Source organism: Mus caroli, unplaced genomic scaffold (genome assembly GCF_978045245.1).
Source record: "Mus caroli unplaced genomic scaffold, Mus_caroli_1 scaffold_16, whole genome shotgun sequence".
Classification (NCBI taxonomy): domain Eukaryota; kingdom Metazoa; phylum Chordata; class Mammalia; order Rodentia; family Muridae; genus Mus; species Mus caroli.
In genome coordinates this window covers 49,450,279-49,477,727 of record NW_028227271.1, presented here as the reverse complement: position 1 = coordinate 49,477,727, position 27,449 = coordinate 49,450,279, and the positions used below count along the sequence as shown (strand labels likewise).

Here is a 27,449-nt window from a genome sequence, read left to right as displayed (position 1 = left end):
TATGCAAAAAAGTAATCTAATGAGGCCCTTATATTTTGCAGGCTGTAAGGAAAATAAGTCCCAGTTAGGGAGTTTATGTTGATTTTCCAATAAATCAGGAACTAAGGCAATAATGTCTCATGAAAAAGATCAAATAGCAATGGTTAGTTGGGCTTTCCAAAATACCACCCATGCACAGAAGTAATAATTTGTCAAGGGAGTTAAGAAATCAGTTTCCAGTGTTCAAAGCAGGGATTCTTGCCATTCTTCTTAGGTAGATCACATGAGGTTTTTGCCCAGGGACAGAGACATGGTAATGAATATGCAAGATGCTCCAAAGAGCCCTATCTAAAACTGTTTGACTTTGAAAACAGAGTCAGTGTGATAACAAAATCACAAAGCTTACTTTTCCCTGGACTTGTGAGCATTTATATGTTCTAATGACCATTCCACTACAGGATAAATAAAATCAGGGAATTTTTAGAAGAAGATTTCAGAGCTGCCCATAGCATAAGACTCCAGATTGATTCCATAAATGCTTTCCTTTTGCACAGAATACAGAGAATTGGTTTTAAACCTAGTACTTTCAATCTACAGTAACCTGAAATTGGAAAGTGCCTTCTTTGACTGGGACAAGAATGGTTGAGCCAAGTTATTGTACATACAACCTACATTCTACATACAACCATCAATCATTCAAGAAATGAACTAAAACCCTCTATGTGAAAAAGCCAAAGCAGAGGTGCCTAACAGCTAGGTGTCGCTGAGCCTTATGCTAGAAGTGAGAGGCATCCAGAAGTCAAATACCTGTTTTCAAGCAGAGCTCATCAAAATCATGGCAGCAGCTGCTGTAGCTCTTACATAGGTTGTCACACCGACAGTCAGGAGGTCCAACCTCTTGAAGCTCAAAGCATCTACCTTTGCAGGATCCAGATGTGTTGGTCCATGGAGAGTCAGATAACACTGCCGTTCAAATAAGAGGCAAAAGACAACAGCTTAGGGACTAGCCATGTCACCAACGCAAGAGTGGTACTTAGAAGCAATTGGGGTGGAAATGCAGTCAAGCTCTGGATGAGCAGCCTGGCTTCAGTGCCAGCTCCCTGGCTACCTCAAGCATGTTGCCCAACTTATGTAAACCACAGTTTCCTTATCTATAAAACGGGAGACTCATAAAACCAGTTCCAGATTGAAATGAGAACTGAATGAAATAACCTGTGTGAAATGCATGTCAGGATAGCAAGCATATACAGAATAACAAATGTTGACTCTACTCATGATTACAATTATTAGTACTACACACATGTAATGGTGAGTGCTGCTACGCACCAAACTAAAAAAAAAATCAAGATATGAATTTAATAATACATATGCAGAACCTACAGTCAAGAATATTCTAAGAGCTGAGGCTGATACCTCATCTCAAAAAAAAAAGATAAAAATAGGTGCCTAAGAGATGGTTCAGGATTAAGAGCACATACTGTTCTTACAGAGGATATAAGTTCGGTTTGGAACACTCGTATTAGGTAACTCATAACTGACTATAACTCCAACCCCAGGGGATCTGACTCCCTTTCTCTGGCTCAACTAGTACTGTATTCACATGCGTGCATGTGCGTGTGCATGTGCGTGTGTGAATGCTCAAGCACATGTGCGCGCACACACACACAAACATACAAACACACACATACACACACATGCTGCATTCACATGCACACACACACAATTAAAAATTCAGTCATCTTAAAGAAGAATATGCTAAAGCTTATGAAAAACACAATTTTAGAAAAAAATCTAGGTAAGTCATAGGGCACCCAACTTTAAAGACAAAAATATCAATAACAGAAAAGTACTAATTCATCCTAAGCCTAAATACTCAATAAGCTCACAGAGAAAAATACCAATCACTCTACAAAGTTGGGAAGACAGAAAATTTTACTGAGAAATAAACATACAAAAATAGAAAGGTGGTCAAAGGAAAAAGTAATTTGGTGACAGGATAGAAAAGTATGTTCTGGAGGTAAATAATTGTGATTGGTACTAGGAAATAAGTTCATCAATACTGTGCATGAGGCCCAGAAACAAAGCCAAATACATAAGAGTTTGATTTCTTTAAAAACTGCACTTCAAAAAACATCCTCTAGTTTGATATGCGTAACACTTTATGAAATCAGATGATTGCCTGGCCTCTCAGTTTATTGTCTTCTTTCTCCATGTATATAGGTGGATGAAATATATATAATTATATATATTTCATATATACATATATATGTATTAGCAAATATGTTACAAATATAACATATTTGTAAATTCTACATTTAGAAATTATTGGGTTTTGCAGCACATATATATCGTGTTTAAAATCAAGGTGTCCAAAAACAGATATTAAATGACAGTTTTAGATGTACCCATGCCATTTATTTGAATATGTAGTTCATTCTTTAGTCAACTGCCCCTTTAATCAGAGTAATCAGAGGCACCCAGTCCTGGCCTTTATGGCATCAGATCAGTTGACATTAAGCAAACAGATTCACCAGACCATGAGATGTGAAATGCTTTCTCACAGTTGATTCAGGGATGTTGAAATAAATACAAACCACATCAATTCAGTTTTAAAAAATTATGTCTGTTTGCAATGCAGTGTCTTACCTCTGCTCCACAAACCACATTTTTCTGTTGATTTTGGCCAACCTATCAACTGTACACGCCGAGCCATAAGAAACCATGGCAGACAAGAAGGAAAAATAGAAGAAAAAAAAATCTCATAGCAAAATGGAAAAATAATGAAAAACTTGTAATTGAATGAATGTTCTTTGTTTAAGAGTAGTGCTTAGATATTATCATTCCAACCAATGTCTAATAGATTCAAGCAGTGATCACTCCCGTTTAGCTGTGTCTGTAAATAGGCCCAACAACTCTAATGGCTGAGACAATGAACAGAAGTCTTTGTTCATCCTGTCTTGTCTTCTTCATGGCGTCCCAGCCAGTATTTGAAACCTTCTTATTGTCTATGACCCATGTGTGTGGTCCTCACCAAAATCTCTTCCTTGGACCTTTCTTTACCTCTGAAATCCCTGAATGCATCCTAAGCTGGGTTGTAATCGTTCTTTGACCATCCTAGCAAGGTGATTTTGTCAATGTTTTCTTCCAATAACAGTCATTCTCTCACTGTGCCCCTTGCTGTCTTCAGAAAGCATTGAATCCCACTCAACAGTTTGCCTTATCAGGTTTGGTCCTTCTTGCCAAGATTTCCACTGAAGGCAACTGTCAGAACTGCATCTATACTGCAGAGATACATCTCAGGAAAGATGTGCAAGATTGGGCTATCAGCAGCTTCAGTGAGGAGCAAGCTCCTGTGTGAATCAGGAGAAACATGGACCAAAATTCATTCATTCTCCGATAACAGTGGCAAATTAAGCTGAGAATAACAGAAAGGAAAATGAAAAGATGGTCTGAGCCATGTAAGAACTTTTCTAACCTAATAACCCCAAGAAACTTGAGCTGTGGTTCCGAGAGAGAGAGAGAGAGAGAGAGAGAGAGAGAGAGAGAGAGAGAGAGAGAGAGAGAGAGAGAGAGAGTCAAACATGATTGGACACACCTTTAGTCCCAGCACTTGGGAGGCAGAGGCAGGCCAATCTCTGAATTCAAGCCCAGCATAATCTACAGAGCGAGTTCCAGGACAGCCAGGGCTACTTAGTGAGACCCTACCTCAAAAAAACAAAATCAGTAAATAAACCAACCAAACAGACAGCATCTTGAATGAGAGTAGCCTTTCCTTTCCAGGCTCTGCTCCAGCCCATCTCCCCACTGTCAGAACAAGCATAGCCCTGGTCATTCTACAAGTCACCCTCTATAAACTGGCTTTTTAAAATATTCCTCACCAGGGTCTGTAGCCTTCTCCCTACCTCCAGCCGAAGGATAGATTGTTTTTGTTTTTTATTTTGCTTTCTTTCTGGGGAGTTTTATTTATGATTGTCCTATCCATGAGGGTGCCATGCATGTGTGCAGATACACATGCCCATGCATGTGGGCAGATACACATGTGGTGGCACACATGTACAAGTCAGATGAAAACTTTATGAAGCTGGCTCTCTCCATGCTTAAGTGGAAAGCACCTTCCCCTCTGAGGCATCGCCCTAGCCCTAGACCTTTTGAAGACTTGTCTTTATATTAGAGCTGATCCAATGCCAAATATGGAAAGGGCCTTTCATGACATTCCCCAGATTTTCAATGTAGACCCTCCTTTATTTGACCCCAATCAGAGGAACTGAGCACTTCAGTTCTGTAAGTCTCCGAGAGAAGGAAAACAACATGGCAGCAAACTGTTGCCACCTCATAGTTTCCACTGTTGCCAAGGCAGCCATGAAAATCACAGAATAAGGATGATGAAAAAGCAAGCCAACAAAAAGCGCCTACAAGTACTGGGTGAGACAAGAGGACACGCGGTGGAGGCACTTGCAGGCACTCCTACGACATTCAAATTATAAGCTGTCTCCAAGCTATAACATTGTAGGCTAGAGAGATGGCTCAGAGGTTAAGAATACTGGCTGTTCTTCCAGGGGTCCTGAGTTCAATTCCCAGCAGAATACTGGATGCATAATAAGTAAATTAACTATTTTTTTTAAGCTACATTTTCACAGGACCCTATTTTCTTTTAGATATGAAATCTGTTCTTTAAATTTAAAAAGCAAACTTTTTTTCTATATAAATCATTCCGGAGGGACTTTGAATTTTAAAATGTATATACACAATCCACAGCGTTCTGTCTCACCAAAGTATAATTTCATGGTTTAACCAAACACAAATGTAAATTATAATCTCTTTCTTTCAAATCTGCAATTCAGATAGGAATGGGTGAGATTATTTCAAATTGTTAAGTAAAACCCTTTTTCTAGGATATTTATTTTGCTGTGCACACAGAGACAGAGACAGAGACAGAGACAGAGACAGAGACAGAGAATGAACGTGAGCGAGTTGTAAACCTCTGGTATTGTCTGTTCTGCAGACATATAAAACCCACAGACTACTGACAATTTAATTGGAGTATTGGGAAGAGCCTAACTGATGACAGGGGCCGTCATCAAAGCCGACTCTATCCTATACTCTTAATCATATTTTTCTCCACATCTTCTTGTTAAGTGGAAAGTTCAAAACTGGAAGATGGCCAGTCAGGGTGGTGATATTTAAATTTTCAAGTGTTTTAGCCTAGCCTAAAGCTGGACGAACTTAAGTTTCTTCTACCAGGTTGGTCCCACTGGCAGAGTTGCATGCCGGTCCCTATCAATCACTGCCTTCTATTCTTGGTGCTCAGCCCAAAGTGTCTGCTGAAAACAAAGCCCTGAAATGGATGGTGACTATTCTTATGCCGGCTTCTTCTCTCAAAAGCATAAAAAACAGTTACCCTTCTGTCTTCTGTCCAGTCTCAAGTTTAACCTGCAAAGACTTGGAGCTTGTGGACAGCATTCAGAATGCCACTCGACCACTCGGCCACTCCGCCACTCCACCACTCCGCCACTCCGCCAGAAGCTGGAATGCTTCCACCTCCCTCTTTTGGAATACCAAATTCATTCATTCTCATTGTCCTTTCTTGACTTAGCTGCCCCCACCCTTTTTCTGAGGGCTTTCACATCATCCCTTAGCAAGCACGAGTTTATACACAGATCTCTGTGGCAGATTTCACTGCTTCCTAAGTATAGAACTTTCTAGTCTCCCCTCTTCATAGCTGCTGGGCCAGATCTCGGGGGTTGGGGGAGATGTGCTCTAGAGGTAGGGGAGAGAGACAGAGACTGGCAGAAATGGATAAAGGGGTCCACCTGGCAAGTTGTCAAACACCTGCCCTCAGGAAACACTCTGTCAATAAACACAATATATTCATATGTAGAAAGACTTCACCAACTACAGGAAAACAGAATTCTGTCATTTAAATGGAAACTTAACATTTTAAAATTAATCTCTAGACCCTTTAAATAGCTCTCAATGTAGTTAATTACATAAATCTGAATAATTTGCAAACCTGCCAGCAAACAAGAACCTTGTCACTTCCAATCAGGTACTATTTGTTGACTATCAACTACAAATGTAGATACCAGCCCCATCCCAAACAGAGTGCAAAAGCTTAATCAGACACCTTCTCTGACTCACATTCAGAACGCAGACGCTTCGTCATCCACCTTCTCCGACGTACATTATGCTCAGTGGCATTTTGCTATAAAAATCTATCTTCTAATTGAAGAATCAAACTGGTACCTTGCCTGTCAGCCAGCTGCGGTGCAGCTAAGATTTTAGAACTTCACAACACAACTGCGCTATTTATCTGACTAACCGAAGGAGGTTATTTGTTGGATTCGATTGGTTGATACAGGGTCTCTCAGTGTAGTCCAGAAGAGCCTCAAAGTTGCGACCTTCCTGTCTCAGGCTCCCTACTCTTGGAATTAGAACCATTAGCTAAGTTAATTATAGCCATTAACTAAGTACTACATTCGTTAGGAAAGCACTAACTTAAGTAATTAAAGAGTCTTCTAATTTTATAGAGGCTATAATTTTGGGTGTTGCCTTCCAATCACAATTTTGAAAGATTGGTTAATTTTTATCAGTTTAAAAATCTTGTGATTTTATGGGATTCTTTTGTGTGTGTGTCTGTCTGTCTGTCTGTCTGCATCTTTATGTTTCACGTACTTTTTCTTTGGCTCTTTTTCTTCTGTTTGTTTTGTCCTATGCTTGTTTGCTTGCTTGTTTTATCTTACTTTATTATTATTATTTAGATGCCTATTTGTTTTCTAAGGAAAAACAGAAATACTGTGGCTTCAGATGGGAGAGGAGGTGGGGAGGATTTAAAAGGAGTTGGGGGAGGGAAACCATAATTGGAATGTACTGTATGAAAAAAATCTATTTTCAATAAAAGAAAAATCAAGGAAAAAAAAAACAAAAAAAAATGTTGAACAAAGCACTCTGAAGTTTCAGATATAGAAACATTATCGAGAATTCTCAGCTGTATTAAAAAAATGGAGAAATCACCACCCTGAGCCCCATTCCACAGTCAACTGTAAACCCAATGGCGTCACTGAGTCCTAACTCAGGCGACCTCATTCCATTGACTCAAACTCCTCAAATTCTGTGTTCAGTCTAGCACGCAGTCACACCATGCAGTACACTCCATTTGGTCACTGTCCTCACAGAGTGATGGCTGATCATCTCTCAGTTCTAGATCTTCCTGCATTCTGCTGGAATGTGATTGAAAGTGCTCTCAACTGTACACTGAGATTCCTAAAATTATCAAGGAACAAGGGGCTCCTCATCCCTAGCAACCACTTTGCATTTCCCAATAAAGTTGTTAGCTGTGCTCTTCGTCTCGTATTTACCCACAAATTCGTCACTCGTGTGCTCTTAAACTTTCCTTTCAAGCCTATAAAAATGGCGATAAATTAGACCGAGTTATCAAATTTTTATTATCCAAGTATTCCCAAGCTCACACATGCCATGTTGTCAGTCACATGGCTTCTATTTCAAAGAGTGCCCATGGCTACCTGAGGACTGGAAGAGTATTGAAAGACGTATAGCTTCTGTCACGCAGACTCCTGCACAACTCCAGGCATGCCAATTCCATGCGCGTGCCTGAGTGTAGACAACTGCATGCACACACGTTTTCTTTCCATTTTATAGATAAACAGAGTGACCACGTCAGATGTTTAAACAAAGATCTCCAGCTCAACTGCACTTATTGTTCCTTTAAAATGCTATTTCTGCCACCCTGCTGACCTTAGTGTCCCTTTCCCAAACCTTATACCTCACTCTGGTCATTTCACACCTCCTACACATCCCAGGATCTGAAAGAGTTCTCATCCCCCATCCTGCTTCTAGTAGATCATCAGGTCCTAAGAAGAAATCCAGCTAAGAAGTGTACTAGTTAATTAATTATAACTTTCTTTCCATGGTCACAGCCTTGGAGCAGACATCTCAGTTTAAAGTGTACCAATGAGAGTATTCATGCATGCAAATGTTCTCAGCTGTTGCCCAGGAGCCCTGAGGAGCTACCAGGACTAAACAAGAAGTTGGATGCTTTTGAATGGTAGTTCTTGCTCTGGCCACATATAAATGAACAGTCATTGCATTTCTTGTTTGTGAAACACCTGATAGCAGTGAATTTGCAGGATATGTTTAGAGCCCAAGCATGCTGTAATAAATAAATAAATAAATAAATAAATAAATAAATAAATAAATAAATAAAATCCTAGGGTGCTTTCTCTCTTGACTTTTATTTTTTAAAGTGTAGAAAAAGATTCACCCAATGTCCTCTGATGCTAGTTTTGCTAATAGAATCACCTATCACTAGTATTATTTAGGAGATTTCCCTCTTGCAAGTGTAGTTAGCAATTTAAAAAGATAGAAAACCTGTCTACACTCTGCCTTTCCCGATGTCTAAAAGGAATCTTTTGTCTTTTCTACTTAAGCAGAAATGAACCCCAGTGTGTAGACAGCAGGTAAGCTGCATCACAAGAAAGCTTAAGAATAAAAGCCCCGTAAGTCTAGCAAAATCCTAAAACTCGGATATAAACTGTGTGGTGCCCTAAAACGAAGCTTCCCGGAGATGGAGTGAACTATCACTCTACACCCTAAGGCTTCAGATCCTGATTCTATTCACAAGTCAAGAAGCAGTACTCTGTAGTAGGTCTAACGCTATCTAATTGATCAGTAGTACTGTAGACTAGACCAGTTTCCAGAAGTCATATTGACATTACTTGTATTGTATCTATTCCCTACAACACATGGAAGTAATTTATTATATGAGCAGTGTTTTCAGGGACTAATACATTTAATCCATACTTTTCACGTGTTCTGGTAGAGATCACACACATTTAATAGGAGATGAAACAGGATAGAGGAAATGGTTTTTTATTATTTTATTTTTAACACTCTAGAAAATAAAGTCTTCTAAACTGATGCTCATTGCTGAGGGCTGAGACATTACAAGTGACTTGCCTGTGACAGGAGCACTTATTAATATGGACTCAGGGTCCCAGGCTTGTACTTTGATGATCCATATTCCAAAAAAAAAAGTCAAGTTTGAAAATAATGCAGTCATCAAAGAAACAGCATCGATTCCCACCACTATCATTTAAAGAAAGCAGAAAATTGGTTCCTTTTCAGCACAGTGGAAAGACCCGGCCATGGGCTGTCAGAGCTGCATGCTCAGGCCAAGGACCTAGTCCCCTGTCACAATCAGCCTTAGGGAGGGTCAAAAAGAAGGCTTTGAAGACAGTGTTTGCCTCCAATAAAAACAGCCTTCTCTTCTGGCCCAGCAATCCCTCTCCTCTCTCCCCAAAGAAACACAATGCAGTTTTGTCCCTTGGGCTCCCCGGGGCCACAGTTTTTTAAGATCTGTTTTCTTATTCTTTCTCCAAAACACACTGCAGCTCCTTCACCCACATCGCCTACTGTACCTTCAACCTTCTTCTCAAGCCTAGTCAGATAACTTGCCCTGTGGAAGATTCAGTATTCCACTATGCCTCATTTAATAATACACATTTATGGTGGTATAAAGGCAGGTGGTGTTTCATAGCATGCCAATCAAGAAACACAGAGAAACACCTAATTCCCGGGAAGACAGAAGACATACTGTGATGTCAGAGAAAGGGAAGAAAATATTGCCCCCTAGAGTACCTGTCATTTCAAATGCAATTTTTAATTCTGAAACCATCAGCAGCTCCAATTTCCAGGAAATTAACCAAGCCATTGCTTAAGACCAGGTCAACTAGGCCCCCTCAGCCTGCACAAACGTTCCTTTATGAAGCCCCACTCCGCTGGGTACAGCCCACTGCAAAGGAGCCCCATTCACTCCAGCTGTGTTAGTTAAGTCAGCTCCGAAAACTCACCTTGCCTTCTTCCAGAAGGAAACACAGCGAGCACAGATCTCCTCTCTAAACTCTCTAAAGAACTCACCTTGAGGGTTCCCCTAGTCTCAGTAAATCTTAGTCCCAAAGTTATAAATAAATTTCTAGTTTCACTTTAAAAAAAAAAGTTTATTGCCTTTTTTAACTTCCTTTTTTCTCATTCCTAGGAGAGAACTTTCTGATAGCAAATAATGTACTTTACACAACACAGCCGTCTCAACCCTCTGTACCACCACGTGGAACCTGTCAGCCCCATCCTTCTCCAACATTAAAGCGATAACCTATTCTCACCTTAGGCTAAATGTATCGCCCTGAACAGTACTGTTAAAGAAACAAAACTGCTAATAACTGATACTCTTACCTGTGGGAGGTCCTTCATCCCATTCGGCCCTCTTAATTCGACTTGCTGTGAATCCTAAGCAGAGATTGACGCCGATGGCGAAAGTGAATAAGGATATTACCTAAGGGGATAAAGGAGATCAAAGTTGTCAAACACAACTAGATTAGATGCATTCAAAGTGCATGGAAGCAGTTCAGATGACCCTAACAGCCCGAGTCCTGCCAATTCCGAAAGGCGGATGTCTGAATTTGAACAAGGAAAAGAAAAAAGAAAAAAAAATCGAATTCAAATGGCAGTGATCGGAGAGATTCCGCACCTCGCTAGTCACCGTACCATCCTCCTACCTGGTATGACCCGAAACAGCCTTGTCTTGCCATGCCGAGGGATTCTTGGAAAACCTCTGCAGGGTGTTCTCTGCTTGCCCTGAATGCTCTGCTTTCGGGGCTCTGCGTTCAGGCTGTTAACTCCAAGCAATCCCACCTGGGAAGTTGACAGGCGCATCTGATTCGTGCAGAGCTCGATTTCATCACAGTTGGTTCACAAATTGCAACTCTGAGCAGAAGAGGCTTAAGGCAACATCCTTCTTGGCCCCACCCCCCAACCGGCCCCTCCCCTTGAACAGACACTTTCATGTGGTATCCTTTGGCAACCGGAGGACTTCTTGTGTAGCTGTGGCCAATAACAGTGCATGTTCGTTTTTTTTTTTTTTTCTTCCCTCACAAATACATGGTTTGTCAAAAGAGAAACCAAATGTACTTTATCCGATAAAAATGAATCAGAGCTGCCCAGAATTTCCCATCAGCTCGAAGCGTTTGCTATGTAGTTATTTGATGCCCTCAACCCCCCAACTTCAGGGTTTTTTTTTTAAACAAGGTGGGGGGGGGGAGTACAATTTATAAACCAAACAAATCTCTTCACCATTTGTTTATTTTTCTGGCAGTTGGAATGACCCTGTATCTCTATAAATACATTGTCCGCTACATCTGATTCCTTGGGAGCTTCACACAATGGGATCTTCCAAAACTGCAACTCACACGAGAGATAACATTATTTTTCCCTTCATGTTGTTAAATTTTACACTAGTAACTTTTATCAAAATGCTGGGGCTGCCAGCTCAGCTGCATAAAGTCCTCCGGAGTATGAAAAACAGACAAGATCGTTCCAGCCTCTACCCATTCCTGACAAAAGTCAGCTTGTTTGTGGGGTGGGGGTGGGGTAGGAAGCAGGCATAAAGGACAGTAGGGGAGGGAGCTTCATTAGCCTTGAATTTAGCTTGAAAGTGGCAATGGCTGCAAGGATTCCTGTCAAATGCGCATCTCCTTTGAAGAGACTGTCCCGGGAGGCTCTTGTGTGTGTTGAAGCTTCTATCCTAAGCAATTTTGCAACTTGGCAACCACACCAAATTTAGAAGTCTCTAAATCGGAAAGTCGTTTCCATATTATATGCCTTTAGGATTCAAATGAGGGAAGGCTTGTTTTTGGCTTTCCCCTACCGGGGCCCCTTGACGATCATTCTTGCAGAGCACATATGTGCATACGTAAACAAACAGGAACCTTCCAGGCAGCAACTGCTAAAGGAAGCCCCCGTGGCTCTGCTCGCATAAAACCCGATAGCACAAAAGCCAAGAGCTTGTTTATGTGGATCGCAGAGTAAGCCTGGGTTTCATTAGAAACTCTAGAATTTAGTAAACAGCTCATTGAAAAGAAGAAGAAGAGACACTGCCTGACACTCAGTGGCTCTTCTAGGATCCTCTTAGCTTTGGACTCTCGCAGAGGGGGCAGGCTATGAATTTATCTACAAGCCTCTTGCTTTAGTCTGTATGCCAAGCTAAACTGATCTGGAGTTGATTACTGGCTTCTAAAAGATGTTAACCCCATGTAAGGTTTTTCTACTATATATTCCGTCTCGAGATGCAAATCTGCTGTTCTCAGGGAAATCTGTAAACCAAAAGGAAATCATTGGGTCTGCACTGTTATTTCAGTGTACCCTGCATGCTACAGAGGATCTGAAAACAAACAGCCTCCTTTTCTCTCCAGCCTCCCCAGCCTGTAGGTCCCAGAAACTTGAGACTTTCTCTGACATAGAAACCCATCTCTAAGAAAACCTAGGCTCTCCTTGGGAGGAAAAAAAATACAGCTCAGAAACTGAAGATCCTTTTGTATTTTGTTGTTTTATTTTTATGGAAAGCAAATTAGCTGTGCAGGAAAGAGGGGCCACAAAGCATGAGAGCAAGTTGGTCACGTATATCATGATCTGTACAGCACTGGATTACCCATTGATCCAAAAGGATCAAGATGAGCCACTGTTTCTGTGAGCCATTCTGCCAAAGAATTGTATTTTCACCCAGATCATTGTGCATCAGGGACTGGTCAAAGCATGCATACATGAGCATGCACATACCTACATACACATGCATATATACAAATATACACATGCACAGACATACGCATGTACATACGCACGTACAAACACATAAATGTGTACACGTAAACATGCACATACACATATAAGAATATACACAGGTGTCTAAATACATACACACCATCTAGCTATAGTTAAGCAAATTGTGAGTGTGTGTGTTTTATATGTGCATATGTGTATGAAGGTATATGTGCTTTCCATGTGTGGAAGCCACAGAAGGGCTTTGAGTGTCCTTCCTTATTACTCTGTCCCTTATTCTGTTGAAATAGGGAGTCTCACTGAAGCCAGAGCCAGGCTAGCAGCCAGAAGTCCTCAGCAATTCTCATGTCTCCACCCCCAACAGGGCTGCTGGGCAAGACAGAAAGCAAGCAGATTTTTACTACAAGGTAATCATTATAGATTAGGCAGTCAGGGGGATAGCCTTATCTTGGCATCAAATCAACTGTAAAACACAATTAACTCTCATTATCTCAAATAAAGAAAACCCTGAGCCTGGTAATGTAGACAATAGGGCAAAAAAAATCCACCTAAAATACTAGACTACAGTGCAAAATATTTCAAAAGAAATAAAGCTCACCTGTTATTGTGTTTAAGGTTTCGACACACATCGCTGGCTGACTCAATACAGCAAAAAGAATATGGGGGCAAAAAAAAGCTGTAAACGTCCAGTGTGGCTTATGAACCCAGCATATTTCAGAGAACACTGCCCTCTGGCAGAGAAAACCCTAATCCTGTAAACACCTGGTAAGCAACTTGGCCTCAAGAACACTCTAGTCTCCAGCATTATGGCCCATAAGGATCCCCCTGAGGAGCAGGTATTAAAATGTGATATGTATGCCTTGTCCCCAGAGATTCTATTCCACTGGTTCTAAGGGGTAAGAGAAGAAAGGAGACTTTAGGGGACAGACAAGAAGGACACAATGGTTTGTTCTGATACAAGCCATGCAAGGACCACGTTTAGGAAAACATAAGAATAAACGACAGTGACTTGATTATCAGTGCCTCACATGTCGAACGGCTGGACCTAATTCATAACCTAGTTTTAATCTATTACTAATAGTGTTCACTGTTCACTGGACTTTAAGTTTCCATCTCTCAATGACAAGCTGGGGTGCTCCAGCAGGGGTGTATCCAGATGCTGGGAACTTCAGAGCAGTGACTTATTTACTTTGCTGTTTATACAAAGCAGCAGTGTGTTGCTTGATTGCGATACAGGAGTTGCATTTACAGAAATGCACAGTCTATCTTTTCATGAAAGGGTTCTATGGCTCCTTGTTCTCAAGCCCTGACCAAGATAAGAAGGTTTGGGGTGACCCATGAGGTTTGAAAGCTGTGTGACTGACACTTGTCATTCTCACTGCCAATTCTGAAACTGTCTGGAACTCACTAAAACTTTGTCCATGTCCTGTTTGTTTCTCATTATGCTGAACTGCCTTGAGTTGGCTTCGTATCGCTACAACTGTAACTACAACAAAACACCATGAACACTAGAAAATAGCACTCCTGTGCATTTCCCCCTAATCTAGTTGAAAAGTCATGATGTCTTGTCTTTTAAATTCTGTTTTGGCTGAGGACAACTAGAAAATTCAGAATTCGCAAAATGAACAACAGTCTTTGTTTCCCAACCTAATGGGCAGAATGCTTTGACAGCTAAAAGAATAACAAGCTGGCTCACTGCTTCCACAGTTCTGGACTGCAGATGGGACTTAAGATGCTAAGTTGCAAGAGTGAGGTTTTAGGAATAATGTATGTTCCAGGCATTAACCAGTAGAGAAAAGGCAAGCTTCAATATAAATGCCAAGAGGGCTTGTTCTCTTAATTAGCACACAATTTAAAGCTGAAATCAATACCGTCATGTTTCTCAGAGGATTTAATTTATGTTGTAACTATGTGTTGCACAGACTGTGTATGTGTTATACATCTAACAAGAATCGCACACACATGATCTGTGAGTAACCGTTCATCATTCAATATTCACTAGTTCTTATGTGTACTAAGCAGTGTTCTCAGTACACAGGAAGGTGAACCAGACATCAGCTATGTCCTCTTCATTCAACTAGATGCAGAGGTAAGTGTAAAATAAAACCTGTGGTCTTTGCAGACATATAGAAGTCGGTGATCTTTTGAGAAGTCAGAATTTAGGCTTCATCTAGTTAAGAGGGCTCACAGAAGACTTAGTAGAGTCAATTGAGCTGTGATTTGAAGGGTAGGGGCAATGGATCAGATTCAGAGAGTAGGAAGAATTCTAGGCAGAGGGAACACAATGTGTAAAAGTTATATGTAGGATGAAGGTAAAATTGATGAAGACCAAAAACCAGCCAGCTTAAATGAGGTTTGGAGAACCAGAGTGGGCAGAAGTGAAGCCAGAGTGCAGAGGTTAAGGCAGGCCAGTCATGTGGCCTTTCAAAGGTAGCCATAATGGCTTTCATTATCTTTATCCTTAAAGCAACAGAAAGCCCTTAGAAGGCTTAAGAAGGTAGGGGTTTAATCAGATTTTAAAGCTAATCTCTTTCAAGTGTGAATACAATTTGCAAGGAATCAAGAATGGATACAATCATTGGGCTTAAAAGAATGACATTCAGCCAGCACCAGGGAGTCCCTGGTTGGTGTGGACAGGAAGAAAGGGTAGGAGTAAGGGGAAAGATCTAGAAATAAACCAGATGGGAGAGTTGAAGGGCTAGTGAGTTTTAAGGATGACTTTGGAGTTAACGAATACTTATCAATTACCATGACCACATATCATCTTAGGAAAGTCTCTTATTGTGTTTGCATTGAAATATGTAAATCTGTCTAAATGGGACACACACACACACACACACACACACAGCTGGGAAGATGGCTCAGTGGGAAATCATGTGCCTCGTGGATATGAGGAATTGCATGTGGAGCCCCAGAACCCACGTAAAAAGCTGGCGTTAGTGATGTGTCTGTGAGTCCAGTGCTCCTCCTAGGAGAGTAGTAGAGAAAAGAGAATCCCCAGAGTCCCATGGGCTGCCCTTGTGTACACAGCACAGAACAAAAAAAGAGACCCTGCTTTAACACCCAAAGTTGTCCTCTGACCTCCATATGTGCATCTTAACAAATATGTACCCATATTCACACCCATGAACACACACACACACACACACACAGAGAGCGGTCTATCAGTTAATGCCTTAGGATTGGTACAAAAAAATAATAATAATAAAGAATACACACAGCTGGTAGTTTTAAAACATTTGTCAAGAATTTTCAAAACCATCTGTGGCTGCTGATGGAGACTAATGTGACCTGAGACCTTGAACATAATAAACTCATAACAAAAGGGGTTTGAAAGAATTAGCCTCAGGAAGTAAGTCAGCTTTGTGTCTAACTCTAGTTGATAATAAAACATTTTAAAAGTTAAAAACACTATTTAACTGTTTAGTGTCACCTGCATGTTCAAGAGTCTAGCAAACAGAAAGACTGTGCCCACTCGGGGACCCACAGGAGACCCTTCATCTTAGGTGACTCTGACATTGTGTACCATACCATTCATGGAAAGGGCAGGAAGATGACTACTGGGAATTGTGTCTGGTTTTCTGTTTGTTTTCTTTCAATAGATTTTTATTCTCTCTCTCTCTTTCTTTTTCTTTTTAGAGATTTATTTATTTTTATTATATGTAAGTACACCGTATCTGTCTTCAGACACTCCAGAAGAGGGCGCCAGATCTCATTACGGATGGTTGTGAGCCACCATGTGGTTGCTGGGATTTGAACTTCGGACCTTCGGAAGAGCAGTCGGGTGCTCTTACCCACTGAGCCATCTCACCAACCTCTCTCTCTCTCTCTCTCTCTCTCTCTCTCTCTCTCTCTCTCTCTCTCTCAATTATGTATATTTTAATGTTAGTTCATTTTTCCTTTTTTTTTTTGTGAGACAGGGTTATTGTTGAAAAAACCAGTTACCTTGGGGGAACAAGACGGCTCACTGAGTAAAGGAGTTTGCCATCCCATGCCAGCTGAAGCTTACTTTTTAGCTCTGGCTGTCCTAGAACTCACTCTATAGACTAGGCTCAAATTCCTAGAGATCTGCCTGCCTCTGCCTCTTGAGTGCTTGGGTTAAAGGTGTGCAGCACCATGTCCAGCTCAATTTTTTGTGTGGTGTGTTGGAGTGGTGGGAGTGGTGGTGCTACTGGTGTGTGTGTGTGTGTGTGTGTGTGTGCATGCCACAGCACAAGTGTGAAGGTTACAGGACAACTTGAAGGAACCTGTGCTTGCCTTCTAACGTGTGGGTCCCAGGGATTCAACTCAGACTATCAGGCTTAGTGGCAAACTCCTTTACTCAGTGAGCCATCTTGTTCCCCCAAGGTAACTGTTTTTTTTTCAACAGTTTCAACATAGGATTAACAATCTCCTTCTAGTATCTTTAAGCAGAAAAAAATGAGGTGCAAAGAGTATGTGACATCTCTGAAATGGAGGAGTAAATGACTAAACCAGAGCTAAATACCAGGTCTTCTAAACCAGTGTTGCCACCTGCCACCCCCCACCCACTAGAACCTGACATCTCTCTGTTACACCACACAAGGGGTTCACATCCAAAATCCAGCTACCTAAAGAACCAGCTTTAGAATCACTTGCTCTATTGGAATACTTGCTTGCCTTGTTCCTAATCAGGTATCATATCTAGAGACTTGATTCATTGAATACAACTATTTCCATCATTTCTTGGAGCTTGCTGAGTGCTATCAGTGTTTAAGTTCCCTTCTTCTATGGCAACATTTCTTTGTGTCCCTCATCTTCCTTGAGACATACCTTAGGAGGTCCAATCATAATTTCTTCTGCTGTTTTCCATCTCCTTCACGTATCATTTCATTGACCAAATCTGTGACTCAACCCTACAAATTACCCAGACAGTCCTAGATATGATACATAGTTGACAAACTTCCTCTGAAACTTAAAGCCTTCTCACTGCCTCTTTTCATAGCAGGTCTTGAAGTGTGATTCTTGGACCAGCAGAGTCAGAATGTCCTGGAAACTTACGAGGACACCCATCCTTGAAGCCTACCTCAGATCAACTGACTCAGGAAACTTAGGGCAGAAAGCACATCTGGCTACTCTGGTGGAAGTGTGAGAACCTCTGACACCCAACTCCTCACCAGGCACATAGCACCCTAACACCCACCCATCAAGACTGCAGTCTCTGGATTCAGTTCGAAACTCTTGCCCTGCTTAACTGTGAGGCCTTATGTGACCTCCATACTCCTCTATCCCTAGACTCAGTTTTCCCATGAGTATCCATCTCAGGATTCTTCAGAGTATTATGCCAAGTAATCCATGCAAATCACCAAACACAATGCCTGTTATTATTAACACAAATAATGCTTAATAAATGGTAATTTTCTTAATAAGAAAAATGCTTGCTATTTCTTGATTAAGTTGTGTTCTTGCACACCTCTATTTCTTAATACAGGTTGCTGCTTTGCCCTCGAATGGCCTCGTCACTTAATCTCCCTGGTAAAGCCTAATATATTTATGAAAACGAGTCACATGACACTATGACCTGCCCTGACCTACTCATCCAATGGACAGCAATGGGTTTCCCTCACTCTCTTCTTGGATTTTCTTGAACTTCTCACACAGCTCTAGCCCTTGTAGGACTTCAGATGCAAAGATCTGGTATCCACACACCTCCCACAGCTCTGCAGCCTGCCTGCGATGTAACAGGCAAATGATAATGCACTGATGAATGAACCACTGGGCACCAAGAACCTCTCATTACAGTTCTCACTCTGTTACTGTAAATTCTAGTTTATTGATCTGCAAAACAAGTTTGTTGGACTATCGTGATAGATTTTGGCTGTTCCCAAAAAACAATTAGACTTTCTTATTAAGATGAAACAAATAATGAGGACTAAATCTGGAGCTGCCTAACTTGAGATAAGGATGGGGAGCCAGGATTTCCTCTTACCAGCCAGCTCTCTCACCCTGTGACACCTCCTCAGGTTCTTGATCGAGTAACAAGTGTAAGTTGAAAAAGCAAACAAAGGAAATCAATATGTTATCTCCATTATTCAAATGTTGTTGTAAACAATCTCTTATCTGAGGTAATCTGATTCCCAAACCCAAGCCCAAATCTCACCCTCCACAGCAGACCTCTCACTGATGACTGGCAGAAACACCTCAGACAACAGCTTCTGTAAGGAGTCCAAGTTCATGTCTGCTTACACGGTTCTGCAGCCCAAGGTCGTCTTCTCACCATGCTCATCCAAATCCTAACTCATAACCATCTCCAAGCCTCAACAACGGCAGGAAAACACACCTCACAGCAGAAGCACCCACTGGGCAACCTTCAAGAACCCAGAGAACCTACCCAGGATAGGTCTTTGCTCTCCAGAGTTTCCTGACTCCCAGGGTTTTCCGTCTGTTTGATTGCTTGTTTTAGTATCTTCTCTCTCATTAGTAAAAGTATAATCCCTCAGAGAACAGGCGAAACAAACAATACAGTAAACAAGCTAAGAATTAGAATTCTAGATTCCAATAGGATCCCAACTCTCAAGATGAGGCTCAGCTTCTCTAAATGACTCACTTCTGTAAAAAGAAAGAGTTCTTGTAACATAATCCCATAGGAAGAACAACAATACCAACCAACCAGACCCCCACCCCCACCCTGCAGAGCTCCCAGGGACTAAACCAGCAACCAAAGAGTACACATGGAGGGACCCATGGTTCTGGCTGCATATGCAGCAGAGGATGACCTTGTTGGGCATCAGAGAGAGGAGAGGCCCTTGGTCCTGTGAAGGCTTGATGCCCCAGTGTAGGGGAATGCAAGGGCGGGGAGATGGGAGTGGGTGGGTGAGTGGGGGAACACCCTCATAGAAGTAGGGGGAAGGGTGGGGGGTTTAAGGGGAGGGGGACTGGAAAGGGGATAACATTTGAAATGTAAATAAAGAAAATATCCAATAAAAAAGATTTATGTGAAGACCAAATTATATAATAGATTAAGCAAGTAACCAAGTGCTTAGAAACATAAGACATGAATGCATTCACTAACCAAGTACCCCGTTCAGAAGAATAAGATCTCCATCACCTCCCCTGACATTCTCAGTGTCCTACCAAGAATTGGACCCAAGATAGGCACTTAGCAGTATTACAGGTTCTAGGGAACATAAGATCAACTTACAATGTTTCAAACCTCCCATTCCACTTTCTCTCAGACCCCAAGAGGTAACGTGCAGACCCTGTTTGGCAAAGCTGGGTTGTTTCTAGACACAGCTTTGAAGACATGAGATCAACCCCAGCAGTCAATACTCATGTAGAAAGTGCTACATTGAGTTTCTGCTGAGGAACTGTTTGAGTCCCCAATCTTGGTTTCCTGGAATGCCAAGGCAAGTGTTTCCAGCACAGTGTCTCTCTGGAGAGGAAGCTCAGCTGTCATTCCTATGGTTCCCCTTCTAGCAAGCAAGGGTTTGTGAGACTCAGCAAAGGCAGAGCAGAGGAGAACTTCTCTTCCCTAATGAAGTGGGGGGTGGGGAGGACTACACAGCTAACATCACCGTAACTATTGTTGAAAGACTGGATGACTGCTTTCCCCCAAGATGAGGAACAATGAAAGTGTATGCTCTTTTGCCAATCTCTATTCTATTACCATTTTGCTGCCAAAATGAGGAAGCGAGCACATACCAGTGAGGATGCTCCTGGAAAAACGCCACACCAAGGGAAAGAAGCCTTTACAAAGCCACCTATCGTATTGTCTCATGGGGGGAAAACATCCGCAATAGGAAACAACTTAGAGAATGGGGGTCCAGGGCTGTGAGGCAGTGTAAGAGGGGCTGCTCTCTAATAGGAGCTTGGAGTCACATATAATGAAACACTCTAGAATTGTATAATGGTGTTTGAACATTTCACACTGGAAAGGATATATTGTCATCTGTATGTGTTTATAGGATGATATCATTATGTGGGTCTCCTCACCATCGTGGATTGTTGGCTTATGCTCCATGTGGGCAGTGGGAGGGAGCAGAGACATTGAGTAGAGGGTTCAGAAGCTCTGGAAGTACCTATGGTGAGTAACTAAACCGGGACCAGCAATCAACTCTACCTAGGTTGATTCAAGCCTTATAAAGTTTTTGGGAGATTGAGGGTAGGAACATCCAGGAAGGGCAAAGGCCATTTGCTGGGGGGGGGGGTTAGGGTCCCTGAAATGCCTCATTAGCATGGGGAAGCATTTCAGGAATTTCAGGTGCTAGCTGAACAGGTTTTATCAGAAGAAGGGAAATTGACCCTGTAATCTAATTGAGGCTGCATATCAGGTAGAGGCTTATGTGGGGGTTTAGAATTCTCCAGACAAGGTCAGAGAAGGAAAAGTCCTGTCAATCATGGAGTTTCCTGTATTGAGGTAAGCCCAGAGGCTATCTGGTCATGGTAGACTTCCACCTTTTTTAGTAGAGTTTTCCCACATCTTTAAAACATACACACACACACACACAAAAGCAAACACACATACAAGCCAGTGAAAAAAGAAAATTTCAAAGCATTCTTTCCACAGAGAACCAGCATTAACTGTTCTCTTAGCTCTGAAGTCTACATATTTAAATTCATCTTCAGGCTCAGCCCATTCACCCTGTTTCCCTAACGCCACTCAGGAGGAGTGGAGCCCTTCAACTATGATCTGTACCTCTGTACCTTGTCTGTGAGTGTGGGCCCCGAGGCTCTGTCAGAGCCTTTTCAGCCCCTTCATCAGACCCCATGTTTCATGTGACTGTCAAGGATAGCGGCCTATAAGAGAATTCAGTTCTTGCCCATAACACTTGAACCTTAATGGCAATGAACTATGAATAATGGGAAAGACAGCTGTGGGGTTTTACTGACTTTCCGATCCTATAATTAATGGACCAGAGGGTTCCAAACCACCTGTGACTGCAGATGAAGGCAGTCCATGCAGCAGAGAGAGATTTAATACAGAGCATTAAAGGTATTTTTTAAAGCAGATAAATATATGAGGAACGTAGTATGCAAAGGAACCATAAGCAAAGAGTGGGAAATATGAGACAAGGGGCAGATACGATATAACCACTGGCATGGAGCAAACCTCAGATGTGGTAGCCAGTCTTCAGAAAGGGCTTGTATTTTCCCAGACAATTTACACAGATCCTCTGGCTTTATGTTCATAGAGCTTTTGTGATATTATCATTGTTAAAATGTGTGAAAACCTCAAATAGATCAGACAATATTCCTAAGGTCCAGTTGTTTTCCCAATGAGGATTAGAAAACCAGCAAGTTCTCCCAGAATGGGGCTCGCTGCTACATGGGGAAGGAGCCGAGTCTCTGCAAAGCAGAGTTAGTGCTAAGTGTATGGTGAGCATAACAGAAACCACAGAGAAACCTCTGGTCTAGGCTGGCCTTGTTGTGACCCCAAAACAGAACTAGCCAGGGGCAAGTGACCGGGATTTCTCAAAACCCATTTCAAAACTCCTGTGCCATCAGAAAAATGATTCTGGTCACTGTTAGACAGTTTCTGTAGACTCGGAAAAAAAACCAAGGTTTTACAACTCATATTATATTGATTCAACATAGACATAGTAAGTGTCTTTCATAAGGTTATCTAATGCTAATGAAAGCTTGCTCGGTATCAGGACTCCTTGGTATCAGGAAAGCAAGGTTGAATAAATAAATAATAAAACGTGTATTACTTGTTTGAGAGATGAAATGCATCAGCCACTATGAGGCAAGGCAACAAATACCAAGTGTTTGGTTTGTGGATACAAGAGATGCTTTGTTCAGAAGAAGTTGGAGGTCCAGCATCTCTGCTGTAGTAGACAGCATCTGATCCTCATTAGAAGGTCAGGTCCTCATTAAAGAGTATCCTCTTGCAGTGAAGCACATAGAGGAAGTTCATCTGAGAACTTCTATCGGGGGATAGGTGGTAGCTTCCTGGTTCCTGACCGTACGTTTAAAATTCTTACTTGAAGTCAGCATTAGCATGAATGGCTAGCTGTAGACTGGATTACATTTAAATCTATCTCAGCTAGCTGTGGCGGTGCTTGCCTTTAATCCCAGCACTTGGGAGGCAGAGGCAGACGAATCTCTCTGATTTTGAATCCAATCTGGGGTTTCCAAGCAAGCAAGGGGTACATAGTGTGACCTGACGCAAACAACAACAACAATAAATTTAAATATATCTTGATAGTGTGAGATTAAGAAGATGAAAATGAGACAGAGGCAGATTAATCCATCTGGAATAACCTTCTTGAAATGTACATTCTTGTTTATACATTCGTGTAAAGAGAGGCCCACATTAACAAGGACTTTTGCAAAAGGCACCTGGGAGTTGTATGAAAAGCAAGCTCAACTGGTCCCCATGCTTGACTATAGCTCTAAGCGACTCTGCCTGATTTTAGGCTCCTTTAATAGGTAATGACTGCCCAGACACCTCTGGGTATATTATTTTAAGAAATAACTATTAGAGGCTGGAGAGATGGATCAGCAGTAAGGAGCACTGGCTGTTCTTCCAGAGGACATGGGTTCAAGTCCCAGCACCCACACAAAGGCTCACAATTGTCTGTAACACCAGTTCCAGGGAGTCCATTGACACCAGACATGCATTGACTTCCAGACATATGTGTGTGTTTGTGGGGGGTGGCTGGGTGGAGTGCAATGGAGAAACAGCAAGAGCTGGTATCAGAATGGGTACTGCTCCCTGCAGAACTTTGCAGGCTATACTGTGAGCCTCACATTTCCTGTTGAGTGTGATGGGAGAGGGGGCTGGTAAATGATGAGATAACTCTTCCTATAACAGCAGCAACAACACATACCTCAGTGACTGTTCAAGAATTCCTGCACAGAGTCTCAATTTGGAGGACAATTGACTCAACGCCATCTGAGATCCTTCCCAGTTCTAGGTACCTACTGTTTCCCTCTCTGTAAAACCTTCTCAAAGAATCCATTTGTCTCACTGTAATAACCAGAAAAGAGTATCCAAAGCAAACTAAACAAACAGACATGTTTGTTCTCCTGGTAAGTAAGGGAAAAGTGAGGACTCCTGTACCTTCTTGTTCTAGATAATCCATCTCTTGGGATTAATCCATACAGAGGCCAGAATATGCATGGAACCATAATTAACTGATATGGCCTATTTACCTATGCCTGCGAAAGGAAAGGGCTTAATAAAAAGGAGAAAGAAACACTGTTCCTAGAATCTTTTGACAGAGGAGAGATGAAGCAATATCCTTCTGGAATGATCTAGAAAAAGCATAATGCCAGCTGACAATCCTTGCATTGTCTGCCCCGTCCGTATAGCTCCTTCACTATGCCTTGGAAACAGTAAGCCAGTATATTTATGAAATCCAACAACTTCAGATTGCCAGCAGAGCAAGACCAGTTATGCAAGAGGGTGCAGAAGTTCTGGGCCTTCCTCTGTCCAGCTAAACTTCTGCTGTGCTTGGGAGAAATGTTATACAACTTACTAATTACCAAAATCCTGGGCTGTCAGCCTTGGTCAAGATCAGAACTTGGATGCTTACTGACCGTGTGGCCTGGAGGGAGTTTGGAACCTTCCTCACTGGACCTCCCGGTCCTCATATGAAAATGCAAAGAATCACAGCATCTTCTTTATACTGTTGTAGGGATTGAATCAAATTATTTGTGTAGTGTCGATTGCTTATAACAATGGCGGCTGTAAATGAAGCCCCTAGAATGTATCAGACATTGGGCAGAAATGATCTCACTAAACCTTTCCAATGATCCTGCAAATTCCATTCTGGATTCAACTTATTTTCAAAGGCACAGAGAAGTTTAAGTCACTTTGCCTAAGTTCACACACCCAGCAAAGGACAAAGCCAGCATTCAAATTCAGGTCTGCTTAACCAGAATCCAGCTTCTAAGAACCTCTCTGTACATTGTACACTGTGGTGGAACATGCTAGTTATATTATCTTTAACAAAATTCCCCCTACCTTTCATTAGGAGGAGGCATAAGGAATTGTTTGTGAGGACTCTTGACAGTTTGGAAACAGAATTGATTCTGTCCAGGGTAATTTCCCATTTTGCTACCAGAGCAGTTGGGGTCATTTTCCTGGCACGCTCTTTCCCTGTCATCTGACTGATGTAGCTGGTTTTGGACACTCCCTAAGTCTGAAGCTTGAGTAAATGTTGGTCCTAGACCTGTAGCCATGGTCTTTGGTAACAAAAGTCGTGCTTCTCTCCTATTCCCAGTCCCCTTTCTTTTTCTGTAGCTCTCTCTCCTTTGGTCCTGAGAAATGATCAAAATTCTGACACATGTGTTTTTGCAATCCATCTCAAGATCAGGATCCTACTATTGATGATGACCCTGTTGTTTGACTCCGCTACAGCACAGTTCAGGACACCAGTGCTAAGAACCAGGATTACCGACAGTCAGAGCTGGGAGTGATCACTCAGTGTAGCTTTATCTCAGACACACCTCATAATCTAACCTCAATAACACCACCGTGCTCAGTGTGACCCTGGGGCATGATTGTTCTCAGAACTGTTCTAGGCTCCAATGACATCAGCAAGTCATGAAAGACCCTGAAAATACCCGCTCGTGGGGCTTTCTCAGCCACTCTTGCTGGCTGAGACAGGACTCTGTATAAACAAATACAGCAACTGCTGGTCAGAATAATGACTAAATTGAACAAGCTGTTAAGACTGATGGCTGCCTAGAGTCTGCTCTAGAGTTGCGGTGGTTAGCCCATGGAAATGATAATAACTTGCAGTTTGAGTGGCTTGCCCATAGTCACCCAGTCAGTGACAGAGTGTGACGTTGCAAGATTGTGCAATAATAATAAGAAATACATCAAGAGTGACAATGACATCTCCACATAGTAGGTCAGCTGTGTCTATGCATTATCTTATACATTTTTATTAGTGAGGAAATGAATCAGAAAAATGTTACCATCAGGTCAAGTTCACACAGTTAGATGGTGGTAGAGAAAGGATCAGATCCCAGCCTGAATGGTCCAAAGAGCCCTGTCCCTCCTCTTCACCATACTTCCCCCACTGCAATGATTATCTTGACAAGCTTCTTCAAGACAAGGATTGTACCTCCATCATTTACAAAAAGCTCAGCAATGCCTGGCACAGAAAGAACTGAGCTTCCAGACAGAAATCCAAACAGACAAGAACACGACCACCGATTCTAGCTTTCAGCTCTTCCTCTGCCAGTGGAGAGATGAGAAAACTGACAACGCCAACAATACTGTTCTCGATGCAATGGCAACTTGCCAGCATCCACCTAACCTCAACCCTCAACCAAACTTGTGACCTGGGCACACACATCGGTCAATTTATTAGACTCTTGCTTGCCTAAGAATGAAAGCAATTAATTTATTAGACTCTTGTTTGTCTAAGAACGGGAGCAATCAGCAAGTGGTCTGTGTGTGCCCTGCATGTTAATTGATAGCTGCCCTGCTATGGAGTAAAGGGGGCATTGTAATCACTTTGATGAGCTTGGACACTCTTGTATTATCCCACCTCCAGCCAAACAATGCTTTTCTCAGCAAGCCTGGGCCCTGGTGCTCACAGCTGCACAAAGAGTTTTGGATGCAGCATTTCCATGCACAGAGTGGCATCAGAATGGATGAGTAAAGACCTGACTGTTTCTCCCCATTGTTCAAGCTGCTACACAGCTAAATATAAATATTTGAGAGTGTTTATGCTCATTAAAAGATGTAATGAAAACTAGGCGATCCTTAAGGGTCACACACACAGACACCGTGGCAGCATGCACAAAGCCTGTACAGGTTCAAACTAGACAAAAACCCCAGCATGGAGTAGGGGAAGTAGACACAAAGTCTGACCCCAGACCAAGAGCTCTTTGCAGTTGATACCTGCTAGGAAAGAAAAAAAAATCGGTGTTCTCCAATAGAGTGTCACTGAATATATCTATTGCAAGCCAGGGCAGACTCCATGCCCAGGAGTAGTCGGCCAACACAAGCAAACTTGATGTTGTCTTGAATGTTCTTTACTTTGTTTTTTGTGCATTTTGTCTAACAGGGTTTTGGTTTTTGTTTGTTTGATTGTTTTTAGTTTATTTTGATTTTCACTTGGGTTTTTTTTTTTCTTTGTTTACCTGCTTGCTTGCTTGGAAGTTGGGTGGATAGAGAGGTGGGGAGTAGCAGAGAAAAGTCAGGGAGAGGAAAAACAGGATCAGAATATACTGAATGAAAAAAATTAAACACACACAAAAAAAAATAAGTTAAAAAACCAGGTAAAAAGTAAAATAAAATAAAATAATATTAAAAAATAAAAAATAAAATAAAAAAATAAAGATAATAAAAAATAAAATAAAAAACCCCAGGTAAATCTATGTCCCAGCTTCACTGTCTTTGCTTACTAACTGCCTGAGTTTCGAAACCATAGCTTACTTCTTTTCTTGTCAAGCCCTCAGATCTGAGCCAACAGAGGCCTTCCCTGACCACCCTGTCCCCTCTGTTATATCTTGGTTTTGATGTCCCCTGCGCCCCCCACCATGTTCATGTCTTACAGCATTTGCCTCCTTCCTGCCTCGTGTGCGTCCCCACTGGACTGAGGAGGGCAGACTCGGTTTTCCCTCTTTACATCCCAGACCTTACACAGTGCTCAGTGCATAGAGACATACAGTAAACACTTGTTGGGTAAATGAATGAGGAAAGTACATGCTGAAGGAGGAGATGGGAAAGGGACTGGAGTAGTGTCCAGACTTGAGGCACACGAGAAAATGAATCATGAGGACTGTCCTGCAGCCTTGGTCCCTATGGCAGTTTAAGTGAGAATGTCCGCGTATGGCTCTGGCATTTGAATATTTGCTCTCCAGTTGATGACACTATTTGGAGAGGCTTAGGAGGTAGAGTCTTTCTGGAGGAAGTACGTCAC

The 27,449-nt window shown here is 41.9% G+C and overlaps 1 protein-coding gene across 10 annotated transcripts in view; it reads right to left on the bottom strand.

The window, feature by feature from the left end:
• The window catches only part of Enpp2 (ectonucleotide pyrophosphatase/phosphodiesterase 2), a 114,193-nt gene that overhangs the window by 71,035 nt on the left and 15,709 nt on the right, over positions 1 to 27,449 (bottom strand). For 5 of the 10 annotated variants that reach the window (XM_029469431.1, XM_085831750.1, XM_085831749.1 and 2 more), the window contains exons 1-3: positions 10,548 to 10,755; positions 10,225 to 10,324; positions 787 to 942 (exon numbers count right to left, since the gene is read on the bottom strand). In XM_029469431.1, the coding sequence (XP_029325291.1) occupies positions 787 to 942; positions 10,225 to 10,324; positions 10,548 to 10,580 (289 nt within the window). In that variant the 5' untranslated portion in view covers positions 10,581 to 10,755. Of the gene's footprint in view, positions 1 to 786; positions 943 to 10,224; positions 10,325 to 10,547; positions 10,756 to 27,449 lie in introns of those variants that run through there. The other 5 variants (XM_021182711.3, XM_029469429.2, XM_029469427.2 and 2 more) reach the window with 2 other exon arrangements.